At 38.1% G+C, this 22,084-nt stretch overlaps 1 protein-coding gene across 1 annotated transcript in view; it reads left to right on the top strand.

The window, feature by feature from the left end:
* The first annotated feature begins 2,511 nt into the window (after positions 1-2,511).
* MCHR2 (melanin concentrating hormone receptor 2) overlaps positions 2,512-22,084 on the top strand; it is a 42,725-nt gene continuing 23,152 nt past the window's right edge. Inside the window, 4 exon segments of the mRNA XM_071580169.1 lie at positions 2,512-2,725; positions 12,509-12,719; positions 20,873-20,925; positions 20,928-21,048. Coding sequence (XP_071436270.1) covers positions 2,512-2,725; positions 12,509-12,719; positions 20,873-20,925; positions 20,928-21,048 — 599 coding nt within the window.

Here is a 22,084-nt window from a genome sequence, read left to right as displayed (position 1 = left end):
CTCAGTCTTGGCCAGCACTGGGTCCATCTTGGAGCTGTCTGGCTTTGGCTCTGTCAGACACAGCAGAAGCTTCTTGCAGCTTCTCACAGAAGCCATCCCTGTAACCAGCCCCGCTACTAAAGCTTTGTCATGCAAACTCAATGCAAGCATAAGTAGCAATTCACCTAGATCTGTGATAACATTCCAGTGGGTTAAAATAACAGGACAGACCCTAAGCAAGACAAAGATTAATGTTTCTGTGTTCTCATTTATCTTAGTGTCCTGTTCATTGGTTGTTCTCAAATTTAGTACTATGTCCAAGTAATGGGAAGTATCCATTATCCACCCTTATAAAAAGTCATGTCAACTGTTTGGATATATGTGCGGCATCAAGGTCTTCAGTCTCAGTGGATATAAGGGGATGACATTAGCAGTTGCATTTACCTTCCATTTCCAGCACTGATCTTGTCATCATGGTGCAGGTGGCCTTGTTGCTTGATGGCAAACAGGTCTATGTTAGTGATGGTTTACAGAACTGCGGCAGGTATTCTCCAGTTCAAATTTCTTCTTCAGTTCTTTGGCCAAGTGTCCTAGTTTAACAGGTGGGACCAGTTAACACTGTGTGGGGGTGATCAAAGCTGTGTATTCTACCCCCCCTATTCGTTCCCCAAGGACAATGGACCATTAGCAGTAGCTGCCCAGGGAGTCATTAGCACCTTCACACCCAGCCTGAGAGGGTGTGGCTGCTAATGGGCCATCAACGATTCAACAATACCCCATGACTCCCAGAGTTAATCACCCATTGTGTGACTCCCTGCCCTGGGGGAGGGACTGGGTGCTCCCTGAGGGTACATAAGTGGTGGGTAAGAAGACTTTGAAAGCCTCTTGTTGGATCCAGAGGAGCAGCAGAACCTAGACAGGAGGAGATCACCACTCTCGACCAGACTACGACAGCCACTCTCAACCAGACTACAGCCCTCGCCTGCACCAACAGGTTTTTTCACTTCCTTTTGCTTTGGACTTGGGGTAACCAGGCGGGTCTCAGCACAAGGCCAAACAAACCCCTTTGGGTTTGTGCCCCAGGACACTGGGTTATACTGCTGGGTTTTGTGAGTTGAAAGCAATTTCCCTTTGTGTCAGTGTATTTATTGTAATATTATTATTAAATTTTAGCCTCGGACTTATAATCTCTCTCGTGGTGAGTTCATTTCCCCTGCTGGTTCATCTTTAAACCAGCACACCAAATAAGTAGATCTTTGCTGAATTGCTTTCCTTCTCCTTTTCTCTTCATTTGAACATATCTACCCTCATGCAATTTTTAATACACCCTAGACCTGTTTATGACAAAATAGCATATATTTTATTTAATTTTATTTTATTGATTTTATTTTATTGCATTGCATTGCATTCTATTGTATTGTTTCCTATTGTATTGTATTTTTTCCTAGAAATAAGAAGTGAAGTTTGCTCACTTGCAAGGAGGGTACAGATGATACACAGGTAAACTGCTATTTCTCTCACTTGTGTCAGCAGATTAAACTGACCCATTCGACAGCCGCTATTCATTTTGACTGCTTAAACAATAACCCAAGGGATTACACATGGCACGCTGCTCACAGCAAACAAACTGCAAATTTTCCAAGGAAAACATGAAAACATGGTCAGGACACACTTGCTAGCACAGAAGCATCCCAGCATCACCAGAGTTCTAGCATACCCATTCAAACTAATTTATGATACAAAATAGCAGTTTTGCTTATGTGGAAGATGACTAGATTAGACAGTGCTCAGAGCATACTTAATTTAAGTAATTTATAGGCAAATTTTTTAAGGAGCTTTTACTGTGAAATCTTTGGATTGTTTCAACAACCTGTCTTGGGCTGAGCTGACAAAATGCCAATTCCCCAAGACAGAATCAAAGCCTCCCTCCCTCCAGCCAAGAAAAGGGAGGGAAAAAAAATGGAAACTCAAAAAACAGGTTTAAACTTATTTATATATATATTTATACAGAAAGGAGAAAATTGAAAGAAAACTACAATATAATACACACTTACACAAGTTAAATACAACAAAAATTTTCTGCGTCCCACCAAAAAGAGATTCTATCATTCAAGATATATAATGTACCTCAGAAGACACCCAGCAAGGCAAAAGAGAGAAAATAAGAATAAAATGTTTTACTTCCCTAAGATAACATGGTGGTGAGCCGGTGCTGGGCCTGGTCCTCCTGTTCCTCTGGGGTCCACATCTTGAAGGAGCTGATTAAGGCACTCCTACACCAGCTTTTAAATTTTGAGATGATGTCAGAATATAGTATAGAATGCCATTGGCTAGTAGTAGTCAGCTAGCCCAGCCCAGCTCAAGTCAGCTGATAGTCTCAGGCCTACTCTGAAATCTAAAGCCTAAATTTAGGCCTACACCTAGCTAAACCTATAACACAACCTTAGACAAAAAACAGTTGGTACTTTTCCACGGTTATTGCCACACCAACACAAAGCAAAAGATAATTCTTTGTCCCGTTAGAGTTTAGCAATGAACCTCATGAAGTTCAATAAGGCCAAGTGCAAGGTCCTGGATTTGGGCTTAGGGAATCCCAACCACAAGTACAGTCTGGATGAAGTGATTGAGAGCTGCCCTGGGGAGAAGGACTTGAAAGTGCTTGTGAAACAAAAAGCTCAACATGACCCAGCAATCTATGCACTTGTAGCCCAGAAAGCTAATCATGTCCTGGGCTGCATCAAAAGATGTATGGCCAGCAGGTCAATTCTGCCCCCCTGCTCTGCTCTGCTCTGGTGAGACCCCCTTTGGAGTACTGCATCCAGCTCTGCGGCTTCAAACACAAGAAAGACATTGACCTGGTGGAACCAAACCAGCAGGAGGAGGGCCACTAAGTTAATCACAGGGCTGAAACACCTCTGGTATGGAAACAGGCTGAGAGAGTTGAGGTTGCTTTTCTGGAGAGGAGAACCTCTCCAGTACCTAAAAGGGGCTTACAAGGCGGCTGGAGAAGGACATTTTACCAGGACATGTAGTGATGGGACAAGGAAAAATGTTCTTAAGCTGAAGGAGGATTTGATTAGAGGGTTTGATTGGGAGATTGATTTGGATCACTCCATCCAAGAGAAGTTGACAGTGTAGTTTCGGAAAGTAGAGCAAACACTGTGATACTAAAAGGTGTATCTTGAATGATTACATAGAATCATAGAATCGATTGGGTTGGAAAAGACCTCAGAGATCAAGTCCAACCCTTGGTCCAACTCTAGTCCATTTACCAGACCATGGCACTCAGCGGCCACGTCCAATCTGCGTTTAAAAATCTCCAAGGATGGTGAATCCACCACCTCTCTGGGCAGCCCATTCCAATGCCTGATTACTCTCTCTGGAAAGAATTTTTTTCTGATCTGCAAATTAAATTTCCCCTGGCAGAGATTAAGCCCGTGCCCCCTTGTCCTATTGCTGAGTGCCTGGGAGAAGAGACCAACTCCCACCTGCATGTTTGTTTAAATTGTAATGAAGCTATTGCATAACAGATTTCATTTTGAAAATAGCATCATATGGTTCTTTCATGCACAGTCCTGAATGTACAAAATCTTTATGTGAATAGTTTTTTACAAAATTCAGATAATCATTTAACAGTAGCATTCACTTAGATATGAGACTTAGCTATAGATATTCAAATTATTATCCACAAATAACTAATTTTCTCTTGCTACAACAGAACCAACTTGTAAAATCGTGGAAAAATGAATGAATTTCAGCCTTTCTATCAGAATGGTATACCAGGCTTGATTGCAGATCTTGGAGTGGATAGCACCAGGTGATCAGTGTTGCAAAGACAATCATCCTTCCTTCTCTGATTGGGATCATCTGTTCAGCAGGCTTAGTTGGAAATATCCTCATTGTATTCACAATAATGTGATATGCAATGGAATACATTTTCCAGTAAGATTTATTTCATAAATGATGACTGTACTAAGGAAGTGAATTGCCTGTCAAAGACAAGGATAGTAAGTTTTTCATGTTCCCTTTAGTCATTGCCATTTACTTCTCATTAAAAAAAAAGTTAAATCATGATTATAGACAACAGTAACTTATACCTGCTTATCCTTTTCTGCTATGAGAAAGGACTGAAGTGCATGACTGACTTCAAATATATTCAAGGAAACTGAAATACTTGCCTTCTTCCTGGGTTTCCATTAGAATAAGCAGCAATCTTTCCTCCAGCACGCAAAAAAGATAGACTAAAATTTAAACTTTCACTATGGCAATAACTGGGAATTATCATATCTTACAGAATTCTTAACAGTTGAAATACAGCCTTTTTCTCCTTTGAAATCTGCACTTCTGCCCCAGAATATTTTAGTAACAGAGCTTAATCTAACTTCTCCCAATTTTACAGCAGCTTCCTGGGATTCATTGCTGTTTTCCAGCATCACCTTCCTTCTGGAAACAGGGCCAGAGTGCTACTTGAAGATTCCCACATGACAGGAATTACTTTTACTCTATGCTGAGAAAGTAAGATTGCTGAAGTGGCTTATTTTTGGAGGCTGTCATAAAATCTGATCCAACCACCCTTTATGCAAAAAAACCCCAACAAAATCTTCTAATATCTTAATTTTATAAGACAGGGGGTTTTCCATGTAAGAAAGGAAAAAAACCCCTTTGCTCTCAACAGGCTGATGCTACCACAAACTAAATCCATAAGCATGTATCTTGAAAAAGTGATTTTTATCTGTGGTGCAAATTTAATGTAAAGAAATATGGCAAATAAGGCTAACGATCATCACACCCTGCAAGCACTAATAGATGGACTCCACCTCTACATATTGTGCTACATAATAGGAAAGATTTGCAAAGGCCAATGGAGAGCTAAGTGTCTGTCAGCCCCTGACCTTTAGTAAACTTCCCTTGAAACTAAGAAATTCAGTGCCTGGTATACTGAGGAACTGTAGTCCATAATTTGAATGCAGAAGGGAACAAATGTGAAAACAGTATGTCTGAAGTGAACATAATGGCAATATGACTTTTGAAGTGTATGAATGAATAGAGAGGAGGAAAAAAAATTAGTTATAGTGTCTCTAAAATAATAGAACAGAAGGAAATTAACAAGGAATGAAGATTATTATTTTCCCCTGGTGAAAAGCCTTTGTCTAACTTAAATAAAAATATGAGAGGCAAAGGGAAAAGATTCAGACAATGACTTGAAATAAAAGGAATATAATTAAAACCATATTTGCTTGAGAAAATTGCAAGCATTCAAATTTATGGGCATGAACATTTATACTCAGGAAAAGAATTTGGAAATAGTGTGTTAAAAAGTTAATATGGTATTTACCAATACTACAAAAGACGCAAACCTCAGATGCTGTAGATGAATGTAAACTTAAATTTTGGCTATATTTTGAAAAACAATCATGTTAACTTGCTACCTTCCACTGAACAAATCTCATTGTATTCAATGACTGTTTCAGAGTTGTCTTTCTTCTCTCTCGACTGAACACATTTTTATACCTACATTTTACTTTTGTTAACATTACAGACAGTTCTTTTAAGAGAAAACAAAGTTAGACTATCTCACCAATAAAGTAGAAAGTTACTTACTTTCTAGTTGCAAATGCTGTACTGATAACAGAAAATGATAAAGAAAGGACCTTGGAATTTTGGCTCCCCAATTTCATTTGCAAGTCTACCAGTTAGAGACAGACATTTTTAAGTGTAAATTAAAATTATATTATCTGCAACTTATTGGGGAGAAAATAGCTGAAAGTCCTAGTGAACCTTGCGTGTAATATATGCCTATGCAGTGAGACTTAATTTAAAAACTACTAACTCAATGACTTTTGGCTGGTCCTCCTTGTGTGAATGACTTTCATCCCTAGGGAATAATAGAAGGGAATCGATATATGTTACTATTAATTAAAAAGACAATGGTGAAGAAAATTCTGCAAGGATTCTGTGTTAGCCTGAAGGACCAAATAATCTTCATCCCAACAACCTAGAAAAGGTGGTCCATAGACCTGCAGTTCTGTTAACAAGCATTTTATGTAAACCCAATTACTATGCTGTAGTGGCTAGTGGGAGAACAACTATGGATTTGTACAGAGGAGGAAAATATGATCCAGACCACCCCATCAGTCTGATTTGATATTTTTAAGGAAAAGTATGCAACAGAAGAGTAAGGAGAATCAAATACAATTTCAATTATTTGAAAGTACTCCTTTTCAGATTAACTTGTTCTTTAATAAGGTAACATAATAGCAAGTGGTAAAATAACATTTCCTAAAGTGGAGAGATTGCAAATAGATGTCACAGCAATTACTGCATTCTACAGCTGGAGGTGTATTTGAAACCAAATGTAGAGTCACTGGCAGAAAATTTTTGAAACCTATACACAGAGCTAGATTTTATGTCAGAAATTTTTTTGTTATCATATTGGAAATTAAGTCATCTAAAGAACAATTTCATGAGTAGAAGAATTACAACATGAGAAAACAATAACTAAAATGTGGAGCATACTAGGAAATGTTGATAAAAAGACACATTTCATTAAAAGATTTTCAGGAGTAAATCAGTTAATGTGGACTTTTCAGGGACTGATTGTGGAGCTAGACAAGTACCATATTTTCCCTCAGAGAACTGGGGCAAAATGTAGGAGTGGGTTAATAGTACTTATAGTGGCATCCACTGGGGATTTGTGTCTGATGTGAAGCAGTATAAGATTGTCAAACAGAAAAAAACAGATGAAGAATGGAGAAGGGACTAGAGCAATAGAAATGTGTTAGCACCCATGGAATTTTTTTCTTAGCAGTATTCTTTTATAAATAGGAATCATTGCCGTCAGTTAGAAAACCACAGAAGGAAAGCTCCAGGGATTGCTGCGGGCTGCTATTGGGCTAAAGCTGTGTGAGAAGCACACACAACTGTAATACATGTAATGTTTTACCGTTCCAGGAGAAAGAGGGAAATCCTAATGCCGTTCTCCAGGCTCATAACAAGGCCTGAAATACAACTCTCTTCAGCTGTTTCCAAGAAAAATAATATATTCAGACAGGAATAAGAACAGGGAAAAAATACTAGAATCAGAAGAAGGGAGAACGATCCAAATACACTTAAGGTTTTTGGGTTTTTTTTTTTTCAAAAAAAGGCTCAGAGGTGTATGCTTTCTTTCTATACTTCAGGATCAGAAACAAGAGAAAGGGTAAAAGACTGTTTCAACTAAAAGCGAAAACTGATATGAGAACAATCAGGTAAAACACAGTCAGAAGGTATGAAATGCTGATACCTGGATTTTCACCTTCCAGTACAGAGATGTCCAGTGATAGCTTTTGGTAAGAGTGGTGGAAGTAAAACCATTGTTTCTGAGATGAACTTATTTTGTTATGATGATGTCTTTTGTGATCTTGTTGCCTGTGACAGCTGATGACTCAATTCTGTGACAAGGGCTAACTCTTTCAGTCCCAAATTGTTGTTTTTCCTAAATCTAGCAAAGAAACTTCAACATGTTATATAGTGTAGCCAGTGTCCTACAAGATATCTCAGCTGTTCTGTTCTTTGGTTTTGCAGAGATGGGAGGCTAAGTGTCTTTACACTGAGACAGCATGCTGTCAATTTACTTCAATTTATAAGATTCTGTTTTAGATTTGTTTCAGAAATCCAAAACAATTTCATGTTAGAAATTTGGGACTTCCCATGATGATGGTAGGGCAGCTGAAACACACCTCCGAAGTGATGTTATCTGGCCTGTCTCTGAGGTTCAGGTAAAGAGTAATATATTTTTGGACTAGAATACCTTGAACAGACTTCTGTAGCTACCACTAATCTAATGCTAAATATCAGATAATGTTATCCAATAAACAATGAGATAATTGAGTTACTTGGAAGTATTCATTGCTAGATATGGTTAAATGAAGGAACACAGGTAGAGAACTAGAACAGAAATGGCTGCTATTTCTTTGTGCAGTTTTTCATAAAAGGTACTGAGCAAAATTCAATCTCACAAGATTTGAAAAGAATTCAAGCAAATTTTTTTTTAACCCAACTTTGATTGCCCAAGCCAGTCATCTTGGTCTCCCCATGGAGAGGCACTACTGAGAGCAATAAGGTTTATCTTTGTCATATACCTCTCTAAGAGGGCAAATATTGCTCCTAGAGTTCTATTTCTCTGCAATGTATAGGAACCAAGACCACTCAATGACATTAAATATCTACATTTCAAAGAGAAAATTAGCTCAGAAGAATCCCAATCTCAACTGAAAGGAGAAAAGATAGTACAAGTCTTTCCTGATAAATATTGAGATTTTTTTTATCCCCTAGTGGAAAGTAATACATACAGAAATGATCCACGAGCACACACAATGCATGTGGACCAGCATTAAAGGGCTGAAAGATAGTGTGAAGTAGGCATAGGACTGCTTCTATCTGACTTGCTTTTCCCAGAGACTGAGGATCAAGAGAAATTCCTAGTGAGACCAGAAGGAAAGGGGACTATGACTAACATCAGAGCTGGAAATTAAAATTGCTGTCTCCAAGTCAAGCTGGTTTGCTGTTAACAGTTAGATTTTTGTAGGGTACAATGGGCCTAGGTGGGAGCATGACTTCAATGGCGTGTTACTTGCTGTTGCAGGTAGAGCCCACAAAGGATGACATTTTCTCCTTTCCTGTGTGAAGAAAGGGTAGATGCTTGTGGTTTTAAATGTGTGATACCTATAAATCATCCTGTCTTTGACCTGAAAGATCACTTTCAAATTAATACCTAAGCTTTATGTTAATGAAGACCTTTCTGTCAAGGAGGGTCTGTATAAATTCTGATGACAGCACACAGGAGCTAAATAATGACTGATGACAACACATTGGTGCACCTGTCATGTTCCTTGAATTTGTTACTGAAGAGACAGTCAGTATATGGATTATTACATTGACATGTCTGCTCAGTGCTTCTTTTTATTATGAATTGGGAACATTCAGATCCATTTTTAATGGGTTTAATCTGCAGAAGTAGAGTTGAAGAACAGGAAGGGTAGATTTGACATATTCCCACATTTCACAAAACAGCAATTGTGCTTTTGTACATTTTTCGTAGGGTGTTTCAGAGATGAAAATTTATCTGGCATGGGTGGAAGGATGAGAATCTACCAAGAACTTGGAAGTCTGTGGCAAGAGAGTAGAAAACACTGAGAGGAAAAAAAAAAAAGGAAGAATTTTGAAATTGAGGCTATCATTATTATTTTGAGATGGGGGGATGAGGCGTGGAGGGATGGGGTGTCTGGGGGCTATTTTTTCTTGGATTTTGTGCTTTTCTAAAGTGACAGTTTTAACAGAAGACAAGCTCCACTGTCTTAATAAAAGCTAAATAAAGTTTTAAATTATAAAATGTGGAAAAAATTTTGTGATTATAAAGTTTACTGCACAAGGTACCATTTAAATATTGTGGCTCTCTGACACCACAGGCAACTACATAAAAACCGGCATGAATATACATGTCCTGACCTCTGGACACTGATCTTAAAAGGCATTGTTTTCTGAAACTCAACATAAAGCATGAGACATTGGATATTACCTTTACATCAATTGTGGGAGTACAGGTATTCAATGTGTATTTTTTTTGTAGATTAAATTTAGCATTGTGCTAGTTTTGTCTGGGATAGAGTTAATCATCTTCATAATAGCTAGTACAAAGAAAAAAGTGTATGGGAAACCCTGGTGAATGAACTGTGAGGTTGGCTTGATCATTCACATCGCACTTTCTTGAAATATGGATGAGCTGAAATCCTCCTCTCCACCTTCTTCCATCCTTTAACTTGCAATCTCCAGTGCTTGTCTCTGAGATGCATTAATTCACCAACATGACAAAAAAAAATTAAAACATGTTACAAAAAGTGTTGAGTGTTCTGGTCTTTTAGTGTATTAAATAAACCATGGAAGTATCTGATCAGGCTCAGAGCAAACAAGTGTACTTTTCTAAGGCTATGATTTGGGGCTGTGTTTTGGATTTGTGCCAGAAACAGAGCTGATAACTCAGAGATGTCCATTACTGCTGAGCAGCACTTGCACAGTCACACTTTTCTGCCTCTTACCCCACCAGAGAGGAGGCTGAAGATGCAGGAGGAGCTGTGAGAGGACAGAGCCAGGACAGCTGAGCCCAGCTGACCCAAGGGATATTCCACATCATATGGCATCATGTAAACCTGAGGGAAATGTTACCTGAGGAGCCACTGCTCAGGACATGGCTGGGCACCAGTCAGTGGTGGTGATCAATTGTTTTCATTTGCATCACTTGTCTTTCTTTCATTTATTTCTCTGTCTATTATTTTCATGTCCATTACAACTTATTATTTTTGTTTTATTTCCGTGATTAATCTGGCTAATCTGGAAAAATTAGTTTTCTCACTTTTACCCTTCCAGTTCTCTTGCTCTCCTCCTGCTGTGATGAGGAGTGAGGAAGCAACTCTGTGGTATTTAGTTGCTGGCAAGTATGAGGTGTGCAAGTTTAGAATTTGAGATTCTCATCCTGAGTCCAAAGGTGGTTTCCGATTTAGCATGATTTATCCTGATAATATGTAAGAAATTTAACAGAAAACAAAATAACTTTTTCCTAAAAAGGCATGTTACTGGCATTTTACAGATTCTTTGAAACCTGTGTGCTTGAGCATAATGGTCATTTGACATCTTCTAGGAAACATAGTTTGGGTCTTTTTCTGCAGATTTTGCATCTTTCAACATTCACAAAGCTAAAGGCACTGCAGGAAAAATATCAAGTATGTGTCATTGTCTCCACAACCTCCAGTCATTAGTGCCAGTAGATACACTTTATAGCAGTCTGGTTTTGGTTTCAGTATCATAATCAGATGACAGTGAATCATACATTGTCATTTAGTTAAAATATTTGAAAAAAAATCCCAAACTTTTGTCTGGCTTATTCCCTCTAGGTTAAATTTTTCTTTTGAAAATATAGCTATTTCATAGCTTCTAGCGTGCATTGAAGGCATCATGAAAAACATGAAATTAAAAACTCTTCTCACACAGGTTCTTTTGGGAAATGATGGTCATAGAGTTGGACTTCCAAACGTGGTTTGTGGGTGGCCAGATGAGTTCTCTCAGGCCCATGTTCTTCTGTGTCTTCCAATAAGATTGACAAATAAACTGACACTTTGCAGTAAACTAAAGGGAGGTAGGTGGGGAGTGGAATTTATTAGACCTACTGAGAAGTAGCTGAGAAAAATAGCTTGGACTGGATGGCTAAGTTGGAAGTCAATTTAAGTATGGTGATTCCTATATGGAGACTGTGGATAAGGACCTTTTTAATAAAGTCCTGTAACTAAAAAATCTCAGTATTTATGTGAAGGCTCTGCATACAGTTTTAACTCAGTTGCATTTGCAATATATGTATAAACTTCACGAGACTATCTTTAAATATTTGATTACATGCTATTTTTTTTCCTCCAGAAGATCATTCCTCTTTCTTCAACTCCTTTTTTACACTGAGCAATCAAGAATGTGTCCAAATTTAAACAGGATTTAGCCCCAGGTCAACTGAAGGCTCTGATGTCTTCTATTTATTCTAGGCTGGTATTTCTAGAGATCCAGTATCCTTCAGACCCGTGCTTATTTTGAACACTTTATAGTTTTTAAAGGAAAATATGGATAATTTTTCTGATGTTAATAATTAAGTAGCCTGTTCAACTTCACTGAAAAGCAAAATTATGAACTTTTTTTTTGAGCCTAAAATGTTTAGTTTGAAATATCTTTGGTTTGATAAACTTCCCTGACTCTAAAATAGTGGTTCTTATGGTGTGCTTATTTGTGTGAAGTTCAGCTGTGATGTCTGTTCTATTGACAGTATAGTTGGAAAACAATGCAGTAACTATGTCAAGTAAACATGTCTTCTAATTTATTACAGAACCTGTGTTATGGGTTCACCTAGGTGGGCCTAGATTTGGGCTCTGAAGTGTGGACTAGGCCAAGGCTGTCAGCTGACTTGAGCTGGACTGAGCTAACAGCTGACCTCTTCTAGCCAGTAATTTTGTATTCCATACCACATTATGACTTCATCTCCAGGGAAGTAGGAACCAGTGTGGGAGTGGTTAAGGCAGTCGCTTCTCAGCCCTCCTCTTGGGAGGATGCACGATGCTGTCCCGGGGGGATGGAGAGGACCAGGCCCACCACTGGCTCACAGGGTACCTCAGGAAAGTAAAATGTGTTGTTCTGGGTCTTTCCTTTCTGCTTGGGTTTGTCTCCCTGGGGAATAAGCTTCTTCTTAAGTAACGTGTAGTTAGGACAGTAGAATTTGTGTGTTCGTTAAGAAGTTGAGGTGGGGAACTTGTTGTTGCAGACTTGTGTGAGTGTATATTTGTACTCTCTTCTAATTGTTATTGTCTCTTTCTTTCTGTGAAAAATATATGTAGATTTAGTATAAATGCAGTTTGAAGTGTTTTTTTTCTTTCCCCTCTCTTTTCCTCCCTTTCCCTGGTGTTAGGAGGAGGCTTTTCTCTCTGTGCTTGGGGGGGTTGGCAGTTGCTTATCTCAAACCAAGACAACCTGGAAAAAACTGTCCCAGATATCTATATCTGCAATCTGGCTATGGCAAATTTGGGTCATATCACTGGCACGCCCTTTCTCATACACCAGTGGACATGTGGAGGTGAATGGGTTTTTGGCAGCCCTCTTTGTACTGTCATTACCTGCCTGGACACAGGCAACCAGTTTACATGCAGTGCCATTATGACCACAATGAGTTTGGACAGGTACCTGATTTCACATTTTCATTCTCTACCTCAGGACCATAACCTCTGACTGTGTCTATGCAAATCTGTGGTAATTCAAGAACAAGAATGACATCAGTCAGAGTTAATGATTTTTTTAAAAATGGTAGGAATTGGTTCTCATGTTTGTAGGAGTGGCAGAAATATTTTAAGTCTCAGTATAGCATCATTCTTTCTGCAAGGCCTTAAGGAATCCTAATTATTCTTCCGAGGTTTAATTTTAGAGGTGCAGCTTCTAGTAAAGGCTTAATGTCACTAAAACCAGAATTTTTTTTCACCATCCTTGTTTAAGGTAAAAAAATTGGCTTTCAGACAGACTGCAGAAATTTTTTTTTTAATGCCAAATTCTGGAAAAAAAGGTCTATGACAAAAGTCATCTCCTTCCATATGTCATGGAGACAAACAGAGACAATGAAGACATGGGGATAAACAGAGTCAATGGGAAGGACAGTTGCTATTGAACTGCTAGCATAAAAGTCAGTGTGCTTCCATGGTATTTGCTGGAGGGAAAGAGAAAAAATACCAGAAAACAGAAAGAAGAAAGTAGAAAACTGAAAGTTAGCAATAATTTTGAAATGGAAAAAAGTATGAGTATCATAAAGTGGCTACACTGATGCATGATATTAGAAATTTAATTTAGTTGACATACAGTTTAAAAAGAGTCAAGAAATTATCTGTTCCTTTGAAGTTAATTTTTTAAAGTTCTGTTCTTATATTTGCTCATATTCTTATATGAGTAATGTGACAAATGACAGGCTATTCACATATTTCTAAAGAATTTACACATAGCAGTATCTTTAACTTTGTTGTTTAGAGAAAAAATATACAAAAGACAGTACGTATTGAGGCAGGAATAAGAGATAATGTCTTATTGAGGAAAGACAGAATATAAAAAAAGTATAAAATAATTTATATCCCAAGTAAAGCCATGTGTTAAAACAGATTCACATTTTTTTCCAAAAAGAAAGCTTGTGCTTTCCTTTTTGATTTGAGGTAGATTTTTTCCATCTCAAGTACATTTGCCTAGGGACAGCCATTCAAATTATTTCTCTTCCCTTAGTTTTATCACTCCTAATACCCATTATGACACTATAGACAAGAGAAACAAAAGTTTTCCAGATAGCAAACTGCTAAACTGTTTAGTGCTTGGTAGTTACAGTAAAGCACCTCTGAATTCACCTAAGAGCCTTCATTAAGTGAAAATATTAAACCAGCAGTTTTGCTACATTCACAGTGAAAATAAGAAACATAATTTACATATTTTATCTTAGTAAATTATATGACTACTGCAACATCAAACATCATCATGTTCTCTTTGGTATTTCTCAACAATAAAAGAACTTAGAATGGAAGACAGGAGTGGGTCATACCTGGGAAGGCAGGTTCCAGATGAAGCCTGAGCTGAATGAGTACCACATGCAAATTAATATCTGTCACATTGCTGGATAATGGTTTTATTCCCATAAATCCTCTGCTTCATAATAGGAGTGAACTATGTCATGTAATAGTCCAACACACATTTTATTATTTCAGCATTTCCTTTTGCAAATAAAATGTATTTGTAAGGTCTTAAGAAGTGGCAAAACCAGCTGTTCTCTTCATGGGGGTTTTGGGGTCAATTTGAGGGGTAAGATGCATAAAAGTTTGCTTTTCATTGCTCAATTTAATATGAAATAAAAACCATTATGGCAAACTGTAAAAACTATGCAAGTATGCATATTGAAATATAATAAGAAATTGACAATAAACACATTTTTAATATAGATTTTTATTTATGTCACAGGCAGGCATAAATTAAACCTGAATGAAACTTCGGTAGCACAATTTTCGCCTATGGGTTAAAAGAAAATTTTTTAAGAAGCAATTCACAGCATCTGTTCTCTGGACAAGGATTCACATAGTTATGCATAGACAATAATTCTAATATAAATTACCCCCATCTACATGAAGAGTAAATCTGACTGTTCAACCAAAATATCACTATGCAAATCCAACCTAAGTGAAATCAGAACTGTATGTGTTGTAGACACCATCTCCTCTAGCTCAAATATTGACATACTTTAATATTGCTGTCTCTGATGTAACAGGAGAAATTATAAGATGGGTGGAAAGGTCCAGTATGATGTTCTATTCTAAAGTCTTCACTTTGAACATTCCAGTAAGCCACTTGACTTTCATCGAAGATGAACATTTAAATCAGCAATGTTAGTGACTTTAAAATGGCAAAGGAATGTTCTGGCCAATGACATTTTTAAAAAAGAGCCAAGACTTACACATTCAAAATGACTGATGTAGATTCAGAAGACATAGCATTTTTTGTTCCTTCATGGCACACAAGATGCAGCTGCAAAACCTAGGTTGGACTTTCTTTCTGTGACAGGAGGCTGTGAGGCACTTCTCATTCTCTGTGGTGTGAATCTACTGGAACATGTCACAGGAAAATACTACTGTTTCGGTCCCTTCCTACAGAATTCACCTGCTTCTGACTAATTTTTCTACAAACTCTGGTTATAAGAAAAGACATAATCTGCTTCATAGGCATTAAGTTGCCTGTGATTTAAGGTGTAGTTTTGGTGTGGCACAGCTATATAATCTTAGAATCCTGAGAAAACTGGTCAACTCTAAGCTGGGCGAAATACCCAGAGCCCATGTGTGCTAAAAAAGGTAAGATAGATTGAAGCCAAAGACAAGATGAGGTGGAGACAACCCCTCAAAGCTTTAAGAAACAATGGCACAAAGAGGTATAAAATACTGATGAAAATCAGGGAGTCTGAAGATACCCCTTCATTCCCATTGACATCTGTCCAGCAAAGACCCAAGGGTGTAATACAGAGGTGGTAATAGTACTAACACTTAGCCTTGCTTAGGAGCTTGCTAGTCCTAGCTTTCTGTCATTTGTTGCAATAGACAATAAATAATTGCTTTTTGTGAATAGCCTGTTTGCAAAGTATCTCTGTGCAGTGGAAAAGTTTTCTGAGTAAGTTCCTGAACTCCAAGAGTTACATAGGTACAAAACAATTTTGAGGGCTGCATAAACATTTATTTAGCCTATACCCTTACAGCTGCAGACACATAAATGGAGAAGTGAGGTTGGAAAGATAAATCTGGAGTAAGTAGCTCTGTGACAGCTGAAAAGAAAGACAGGTGTTCCAACCATTTGGATCAGTCAAGACTGACAAGCATGAGAAAATATGTTCCTGGTTTGCCCATTGTTGTAGTGTTGCTTTTAGCAATATTTACCAAGGCAGTATCACTAGTAGGGTGAAGTTGTAACTCTATAAAAGTCATGGGCTTTCAGCCATTTAGAACCATAACCACTTGATTTTTCATGGACTAATCCATTTACTCATTCCTCACATGCCTTTTTCTGTTACTTTTTCCTTCACTTCACATGCAGTTGTGAACACCCCAGCCAGAGGAAAAGGTGAAAGCCCTTTTTAAAAGTTCAGTCTCCTGAGCAGCCCATTTGCCTTTGTGTAATACACCCTGCTGACTCTTGAGCAAGCCTTAATAGCAGTACATTTTAAGCTAATTCAAACAATATATTAATAATTAACATTAATAAGAATATTTATAGACATTTTTATTAATAGTAGTAGCATCAGTATACTCTATTGTTGCAATATACACTACATAGTAATAATGTTAGGCCATAGGATAGGTTAAGACAGGCCCAGAGGCAGGAATTAAAAAGTGAGGGAAAATCTAAGCTCTAAGACACATTTCTCCATTTCCTATATGCCTAGCAGAAATATGACCACATGTTTATGGCTTTGCCAGCAATCAGACACGATGATTTGCAGTTAGCTAAAACATTAACTAGGAGTGCATGCTCTTGTGAAATATTTTCTCCTTCCAACTGATGCCTTGGTTTTCAAGATCATACCAGGTACTTTGATGATGGTTGTTCTCATAGATGTTCCTCCAGGCAGCATTGGCAATAGCAAGTTTGGTAGAAAGGCCAAAAGGAATGCAGTAATAGGCCTGGGAAACAAGCACCAAAGACCTGACACCAGCAGGCTCCATCCCTGCCTCTTTCTCCCATTCTCTGTGTCAGAGACGCATCTCAGACACTCCTCTTGTTGTTTGTCTCAGATAAGTATTCTTCAGACTTTTCGCAACAAAAGGCTTTTATTACTGATAACTACTTTGGTAAATGAGGACACGAGTTTGTCTGCCTTTAAGTTCCACTTTCTCCTTTAAGTGGAAATTAGCCCTAACTTTCAAACCAGCAGGTTTTCCCAAATGGAGCACTCATGCTTAATTTCACAAATTTATCATCAGACAACAGGCAAGATTAAAATTACATCCAAACTGAAACAACAAATAAAATCCCACTGCTACAAAAGAAAGGAGACAAAACTCCTTGATACGTCTTTACGGTGAGAGAATTTCTTATTGTCTGAGGAAGGGTAAGTTGGAATGACAGGCTGAAATAAGTTTAAATTCTTCCAATAAAAAGAATAATATACTTTCACATTGAATTGAACTTGTGGTCTTGTTTTCATTCCAGTGAGCCTAATGATTTCCTTTTCATCTTTAAGTTCATTAAGTCACTTTTTTCTTTTGGTCCGATGAATATTAAAAGTGAGAATTAGAAACCCAGGTAAATTATCCCATAAAGACACATATCAGTATATGAAAATGTCAAGCAAAATAATTGATCGAGAAAGTGTGAAAAATCATCTTACAATACTTAGGGAAATATGCATTTATGCAGACCCTATTTGGAGGCATCCTTGTAACCTGCCCTTTACTTTTGCAAGAATCCTTTGAAAATTCAGCTATGAATCCAGGAAAACAATGTCCATGTAGCAAAAGCCAGGATCACCCAACAGATAGGTAGTGATGGGCATTTCTGAGGTGGAAGATGTACACTCAGTACCCATCCCTGTCTAAAGGGTTTCTTTGCACATGCCATTTCTTCCCTTAATGTTCCTCAGTGCCCATTTACACACTTTGTTTCATTACAAACTGCATTAGTCTGATAACCTCTAGACTGCAACTGCTACAGCAGAGTTACATTTACAGTTACTGACTTTTGGGTTGCACTGGGCTCTGGTCCTTTGAGCAAAGGCAGTATCACCCATGGTGCCTAAAGAGCCGCAGCCTTTCGCACTGCTCACAGTCCTCTCTCTGAAGCTGTGTAGCTGCTTTCTGATGGCAGCTCTGCACCCGGTCACCCAAACTACTGTGGCAGCCTTTCCCAGAGCCTCTGGGGCAGCACTTTCCCCTTGTTCCCACGCTGCGGGTCTTGCACTGTTATCCTCCCAACCCTGCACCTGCAAACCCAAAAGCACTGTTACAGGGGGTTCTCATGGGAAGTGGCTGCCCACCAGCGTGAGAATCAGCCCTGCTTGCCCTCCCTCTTCCTACCCTGTGGTCAAAGCTTCTGGTTGACATTAGTGGACCCAAAAACATGCATATCCCAAACTAAAGAGCAGGTCTGCATGCAGCCTCAGCAAAACATGCTCTCAGCAACATCAACAGCCTTGTAGGCAGGAGCAACTGGTAAGAAGTGAACCATAACAAAAACTGTGTTGATATTGTGGAAAAAGCATTACAGGAGGAACCATGTACTGCACTGGAGCAGAGACAGAGAAGGATGCTTACCTGGAGCAACCTCCATTTCTTTTCTTCCATTCTCTCTCCTTTCATTTAGATTTTTTTTCCTTAAAGTAATTGTATGACATCAACTTCAGACTCTGCTAGTAAATCTCTGCATGTGAACCAGCCTTGAAAACCTTTGTGCACATAGTGTACACAGTTATATTTATTTATATGTGTGTGTGTATAGATATATATATATTCTGAACCTGAGCAAGTTGAAACAAAATGTAGATCTCATTGAAATCTTCCTGCAAAGGAGAAGCATATGAAAGCAGTAGTAAGCTTTTATATCACCCAGCTGTAGGCAACAGCTAAAGTTCAGTCTTTGATTAATGGCAGGCATAGGCATGACAGAAGGGTGATTCACAGGGTGTACAGAGAGCACAAAACAGGATGTATCCTGACCTCTTCCCTGCAGCCAGTGGGAAGAGTGGGGTCTGATTAGGTACACTTCTTACCACATATCAGTGACTAATGTCACTTTTCTGTGCCTCCCTCCCTGTGCATCCTATTTCCATCTTACACACTTTCATTTTCTCACAAATACTTCCTTTAACTCACAGTATATTTGCTGATTTTTTTTCATTTTGTAACCTTATTCGCAACTTCTTCAGCATTCATTCTTTGCAAACAACTCGACAATATTAAAAATTGTTGTAGTATGGTTCTGTTACTTTGCACAGAGATGTTTCTTGTATCACTTAAAAGATGAAAGCAAGCTCAAATCTTGCTTACACTGTGCCTACATGGAGACTAAGAGTTCAAATTTTGTGTGAAGTAGGAGCAATCACAAGTTTTAAGAACCTGAGAAGCCTGTAAATTACTCTCAATTACACAGATCCTGTAAGCAGTATCAGTGTCAGAAGCTATTTCCATGAGGCAGCTAGTGAAACAGGAGAACTAGTTGTACCAAGAATGGTACAAAGTAGTTCTGCCATGACAAATGTAGAGGATTTCTGTTATTTCTGTCACCTCATGAGGACTGAGAATAACTGCATGAAATTAGACATAGCTTTTTAAGATATCATATGCCAGAGGAGGCTTTTGCTGGTTCTAGAAATGATGGCCATTACTTTAACCTCATTTAATGAAAGAATTTGATTGTTGCAAAGCTTGAATAAAGAGAAAAAAATCTACTTCATGCTCAGGAAAGACTGAAAATAATTTATCATCACAAGAAACACCAATCTTTCTTCATCTTATGCAAGATCTGATCTTCATTGGCCAAAGGGCAATAATAAAAAGCAACTGAGGTGCTGCCACTATCCTGTTCTGACAGGTGAGTGAACCTGCTCTACAAAAATAACATCCCATGGTCTTGCAGGCAAGATATTGCCACCACCTACAGACAAGGATCTTCTGTTTTGTATCAGATATTTACACTGTAAATTGTGGCAGCCAGCCTGTGCAGCACAGCTCCCTTCAGACCACTTTACAGAGAACAGTGAGTTTGACAACCACAAAGCAATACCAACACTCAGGACAATGGAAACCTTCACCCTTTGTCACATACTGTCTGCATCCAGTATCTTTCAGCCAGGACTATGGCTGTACCCAGAATGCCAGACTCTGCATGTGCAAAGGATGCACAGAAAAAGGAAAGAATTAATTATTGGGTTTCCTTATCTTTCTTTAATTTATTCTAAGATGATCTGACATTATCCAACCCAAAAACTGTTGTCAAACTGTGAATTAGTGATCATTTTGGTAGGTAATCTGATCTCATCTGGAAATTAAAAGGTATACCAAATGCAGAGGGCTTACTACATACCGTATCCTTCCTGAAACAGAGGGAAAGTATACACCTCTTAACATATCTGTCTTTTTTCATGACGTGAGTTGTTGCATTTAATATTCTGAGTTCAGCTCAAAGATTGTGCAGTTTAATCCATTTTGATCTGATAGATTGATTCTTACTCTAATGTTTTACAAAATGTGAAGGTCATTAACAGAAGTTGAAATTGTTTTGTGTCATAAGCCACTGCTAACCAAAGGTTACTTCTAAGGTAGTAGAGCCTTTCTGTTACTTTTTCAGTTATGTGGCAACTAAACATTTAAATTACAACTATGAAAAACCTGAACACTCCTGGATCTCAGATATATCAGAATGTTCCTTTTATTCTTGGTTTGTTTGGGTCTTTTAATTATGAGTCTTTACTGCATTAAAATAATATCTCCAGTCATTTTCCAAAACTAACTTCATCTCAGGTTTTGCTTCTGCTTGCTTCTTACATGCCTGAGTTTTTAAGTTCTATCTCCTACATGCTAGTCTACTATCATTATTAAAAAATCTTGTCATATTACTTGAATAATGCTCTGACCCAAAGCATAATCATTTATAACACTTATTGAATGTGATGAGAATTGCTTGAATAAAAGTCATTCTGACATGTTATACTAGACAACATTTTAAAAATGCAATTCTCTTCTTTTGCAATGACTTCTCTTAGAATTTTTATTTTGTAGTGAACAATATTAAGTATTTTGTTGTTTTTCTATTTTATTGCAGTTACCTGCTTTTACAGATACTTTGCTCTTGTCCAGCCCTTTTGACTAACCCATCTGAGAACAAAATCCAAGACAATTTATGTTTATGGATGGCATCAGTTATTCTGATTTTCCCTGTGTGGGTATACACAAAACTAATAAAGTTCAAAGATATTTAGGAAAGTTATGCTTTTGATCTAACCTCACCTCACTGGTATTTCAAACTTCAGGTGATTGTATCTTCAGCTGGTTTTGAGAATATCATCTCTTTTTCTTTGACACCCCTGACAGGCAGATGGATAGGGATGGATGGATGGATGAATGAAAAAGAATAAATAGAATTAAAGGCTGAAGATGAGCCTTGTATCATTAAAATAATTGCATCTCAAAATGTACTGGTATTATAGAGGTAGCCTCAGCATGATCCAGTTCAGCAAGGCAGTTCCCACATAGGAATGGTAACAGTGATGAACTGTTTTTCTCCTTATCTTCTCTTGCTGCATTTGGGTAATGAGATCTCATTGCCCTTTCTGACCTGGCAGACTGTTATAGAATCATAGAATCAATGAATGGTTTCGGTTGGAAGGGACGCTAAAGATCATCTATTTTCAATTGCCCTGAAATGGGCAGGGATGCTGTTCACTAGACCAGGTTGCTGAGGGCCTCATCCAACCTGGCCTTGAACATTTCCAGGAATGGGGTAACCAAAGCTGCTCTGGGCAAAGTGTTCCACTGCTTCACCATGATCTGAGTAAAGAATTTCTTCCTAGCACCTAACCTAAATGTGCCCTCTTTCGGTTTAAAACAATTCTCCCTTGTCCTGGCAGTATCTACCCCTGTAAAAAGTCGCTCTCCCTCCGTTTAATAAGCACTCTTAAGGTACTGGAAGGTGAACTCTTGACAACTGTTGCTGTCACTCGATCATAAAGGGCCACCAGATTGGTCAGGCATGATTTATCCTTGGTAAAGTCATGCTGGCTGCCTCAGATCACCTCCTTCTCATGTTTGAAAGGTACAGATCACAGATGAGATTAAGCACTCCTCAAATTGCATACATGGCTTTCCAATATCTCATGGACAAGCAAATTCCTGTCAATTTGTTGAATTTAAGCTAGCTTGTTGAGTGCTGACCAGAAAGAGACATAAAAGAGAATTTTAAAAATTAAATTAATTCATTAAATTAATTAACTTTAAAAACCTTACATAACAGAGAGAAAATTTTGGCTGATAGTGGCTGGTTCTATATTAGC

Source organism: Pithys albifrons, chromosome 2 (assembly GCF_047495875.1).
Source record: "Pithys albifrons albifrons isolate INPA30051 chromosome 2, PitAlb_v1, whole genome shotgun sequence".
NCBI classification, from domain to species: domain Eukaryota; kingdom Metazoa; phylum Chordata; class Aves; order Passeriformes; family Thamnophilidae; genus Pithys; species Pithys albifrons.
Note: the sequence above shows the minus strand (reverse complement) of the source record. Positions and strands in the feature narration are given on the sequence as shown.